Below are 3,102 nucleotides of genomic sequence, written 5' to 3'. Positions count from 1 at the left end.
CTGCCGCAGAAGGCTGGGGCGCAGTGGTTGTTGTGGGAAGCCTCGGTGGGCGTTGAAGCGGGCTTTTGGGCCGGTATCGGTGCCGGCGCTGGTGCTGGCTCGTCATCCTCGCTCTCCTCAGCTGACGAAGAGTCCTGCTGCCGCGGCCTCTCGAACAGAATCTCGTCGCCGTCCTCGTCCACTTCGACACCGGCCTTTCTCTCCCTCATGACACGGCTGATGGCCTGCCTCTTCGTCTCCTTGCCCTGGCCGATGGTCTTGGAGCTGGTAAACAGGTTCGTGTCAATCTTGCTCTGCGACAGCTTGGCGAGGATCTCGCGGTTCTCGTCCTTGCGCAGCTTGTTCTCGATGTACTTGTCGAGACGCTTGGCCTTTTTGCCGCTGACCTTGACATCGCCCTGCAGCTCCTTCTTCATGCGCTCCTTCTTCTCGCGCATGAGCCGCCTCTCCTCGGGGTCGATCTGCTCGGCGTTGGTGTCGGCGTCGAGCGGGGTGACGGCATTCTCCTTGGCCTTTTCGCGGGCCAGCACCTTGTGCTTGCGCTGCCGCGGGACAAACTTGGCCATGTTGGCTTTGGTGGGTGATAAGTGGTGGTGGATGGGGGTGTGAGATGAGCTGGCTCGGTTCGAGGTGAGAGCCAGTCTAGGCGGGATTGAGAGGAGGTGAGGATGCTCAGTGGTGAAGACCCTGCTGCTTCTTCGTTCTAATCTGATGCCGCTTCAATCAATGGTCCAGGGAGAAAGGCAGCGCCGCGCATGCCGTTTGGTATCTTTTTGAGCTGCTTGGTCGTTATTAAACACCATCCATCAGCAAGCAGCCCAGTGAAGCAGCAGCGACTGGAAATTTTTGGGCGAGAAACGTTCTGCCAGACATGACCGCCCTCTTATCCGTCGGAACAAGACTAGCGCGGTCTAATCAAGATGGCGGGGCCACAGTCACTACGAAGCCCCCACCGACAGCTCCAGTACAGGCAACAGCTCTCACTGAATAGTGCCGTCTGCTGCCATACACCCAAATCCAACAAGCTCACCGTCCCTTGAACGCCGCCATGGATACCAACGAAGAGGCTAGGGAACAGAGCTTCCCTGCGAAGACGAGAAAGGCTCTAGGCACCATCAATGGCGTCGCAACAGAGGCCAACTCGGTCTGGTTCTCCGACCGCATCATGATCACCATGTCTCAAGAGGGAAGGCTGTCCCAGTGGGTGCGTCTTCCTGCCAGCCGCCCTTTTACGTATGTGAAGAGAAAGTCAAGAACTCACAAATTCTAGGTCCACGTCCCCATCCTGCCCTCGCCAGCAGACATGGTCGACATGAACCTGTCATCGAGCAGCAGGGGGATGCTGCCCTCCACACACCTCACGGCCACGACGCTCCTCGGCGGCGGCGGCGACGAGAGGGAGACGCTGGGCCAGTTCTACGCCGCCCAGATTGCGCGACTCATCAGTCTGCGCGACCCCGAGGACCGTCGCACCTTGGTGCTGGGCCTCGGCCTGTTGAAGGTCGACACGGCGCAGGAGGCCTTCTTCGACACGATGGACCTCATCAAGGAGGTGCTGTGAGCTGTCGCCAGACTTGCTGTCGAAAAAATGCTGCATTGTTCTTCGTATACAGTGGGGGCCTCTGTTGCACGCCACGATGGAGAGCCTGCAGCATATTTTCGAGCAGCTTGTAACTCGTCCTTCATACAATTCGACCATAATTATACCGAAGGTCTGGATGCACCGGCAACGAGAGCACGGGGCAGCCGACTGGTAGCGACTTGCAAGGCTGCATTCGGTGTCGCCTATCCATTGAGTTCAGCGCAGCGAATCGCCAGTCACTCGCAAATCCGGTCGGGTCGAGGGGGCTCCGTCGGATAAAGCGTACAAAGGAGCTGCGCGTCGCGAAACCTCCTCTGCACTTATCCGTCGGGTCTCCCCCCAACGTGCTGCGATCCACACGCCAGAGCTTCATCCCAACACTACATCAATACCCCGAATTGCCGACGTCGCGTGGCCGATTGTGGGGATTGAGACAGGAGGAGCAGAAGGGAGGGGGTGGGAAACAGCTAGTTCCACGAGCGCCTTGTAGAACACCGCAGGCGAGGCAAAACGTCATGCGGAGAAGGCCATGAACGGCAACTCGGCAGCTGCTCTCTGCTGTTCGACATGCTGCTCAACCTTCAATAGACCTTGTTCGCCGGGCGCCCATTTTGTGTTTGCCACTTTCCATCCGTGCGATTGCCATTGCTCAATTGAACGAACAGAGAGGATTCCGCCCGACCATCCCAGCCACAGCAGACGCCGCCCAACATGGCCAACCTCAACGAGAACGGCATCCCGCCCTTCGAGAGCCTGCCCCTCGGCGCGAACGACCCGCCCTTCTCCGCCTGGGGCCTCTACGGCCAGAGCGACGAGCTCGGCACGCTCAACCGGCTGACAGACGAGCGCGTGGCGGCGGCGGCGCGGGACGAGATCAGGACGGGCTTCCGCGTGTCGCTCAACTGGCCGCTCGACGCGCAGTCGCAGGGGACCTTTTTCTCGCGCGCCGCCTTCCACCAGGAAATGTTCCAGAAGACGCCGCGCTTCATCAACGACGACGTGTGGACGTTCAACTCGCAGAGCTCGTCGCAGTGGGACGGCCTGCGGCACTACGGCTACCAGCAGGCGCGGCGGTTCTACAACGGCGTCACGATGGAGCAGGTGCACGGCGTCGACGAGCACGGCGCCCGCTCGACCGTCAACGGCATCCAGGCCTGGCAGGAGCGCGGCATCGTCGGCCGCGGCGTGCTCGTCGACTTCCACGCCTGGCGTCTCGCCCAGGGCTGCGACTACGACGCCTTTGGCCACGACGACGTGTCGGTCGACGACCTGCGCGCGTGCCTCGCCGCCCAGGGCACCGAGGTCCGCTTCGGCGACATTCTCCTGACGCGCACCGGCTTCATGGCGGCGCACGCCGCCAAGTCCAAGGACGAGCTGCAGGCCCTGCAGGCGACGCTGCCGCACACCTTTGGCGGCCTGCGCCAGGCGAGGACACGCTGCGCTGGGTGTGGGAAGAACTTCAGCGCCGTCAGCCGGCGACCAGCCCATCGGTACAGGAGCTGGCCCACCAAGCTCAACTA

At 61.4% G+C, this 3,102-nt stretch overlaps 3 protein-coding genes across 3 annotated transcripts in view; 2 read left to right on the top strand and 1 right to left on the bottom strand.

Annotated features, from left to right (window-relative positions):
• The window catches only part of VDBG_00082 (ATP-dependent RNA helicase DHX8), a gene marked incomplete at both ends in the record, with an annotated part of 3,649 nt that extends 3,083 nt beyond the window's left edge, over window positions 1-566 (bottom strand). The window contains one exon of the mRNA XM_003008355.1: window positions 127-566. Within this exon, the coding sequence (XP_003008401.1) occupies window positions 127-566 (440 nt within the window). The remainder of the gene's footprint in view (window positions 1-126) is intronic.
• A 482-nt stretch (window positions 567-1,048) lies between these two features.
• Window positions 1,049-1,561, top strand: VDBG_00081 (conserved hypothetical protein; the record flags this gene model as incomplete). The annotated part of the gene is made up of 2 exons (XM_003008354.1): window positions 1,049-1,204; window positions 1,271-1,561. 2 exons carry the CDS (start codon window positions 1,049-1,051, stop codon window positions 1,559-1,561), a joined length of 447 nt encoding a protein of 148 aa, XP_003008400.1.
• Window positions 1,562-2,293: 732 nt separating this feature from the next.
• VDBG_00080 (conserved hypothetical protein) overlaps window positions 2,294-3,102 on the top strand; it is a gene marked incomplete at both ends in the record, with an annotated part of 1,457 nt that continues 648 nt past the window's right edge. Inside the window, one exon of the mRNA XM_003008353.1 lies at window positions 2,294-3,049. Within this exon, the coding sequence (XP_003008399.1) occupies window positions 2,294-3,049 (756 nt within the window). The remainder of the gene's footprint in view (window positions 3,050-3,102) is intronic.

Source organism: Verticillium alfalfae, genomic scaffold (genome assembly GCF_000150825.1).
Source record: "Verticillium alfalfae VaMs.102 supercont1.1 genomic scaffold, whole genome shotgun sequence".
NCBI classification, from domain to species: domain Eukaryota; kingdom Fungi; phylum Ascomycota; class Sordariomycetes; order Glomerellales; family Plectosphaerellaceae; genus Verticillium; species Verticillium alfalfae.
This window is presented reverse-complemented; position numbering and strand designations above follow the sequence as displayed.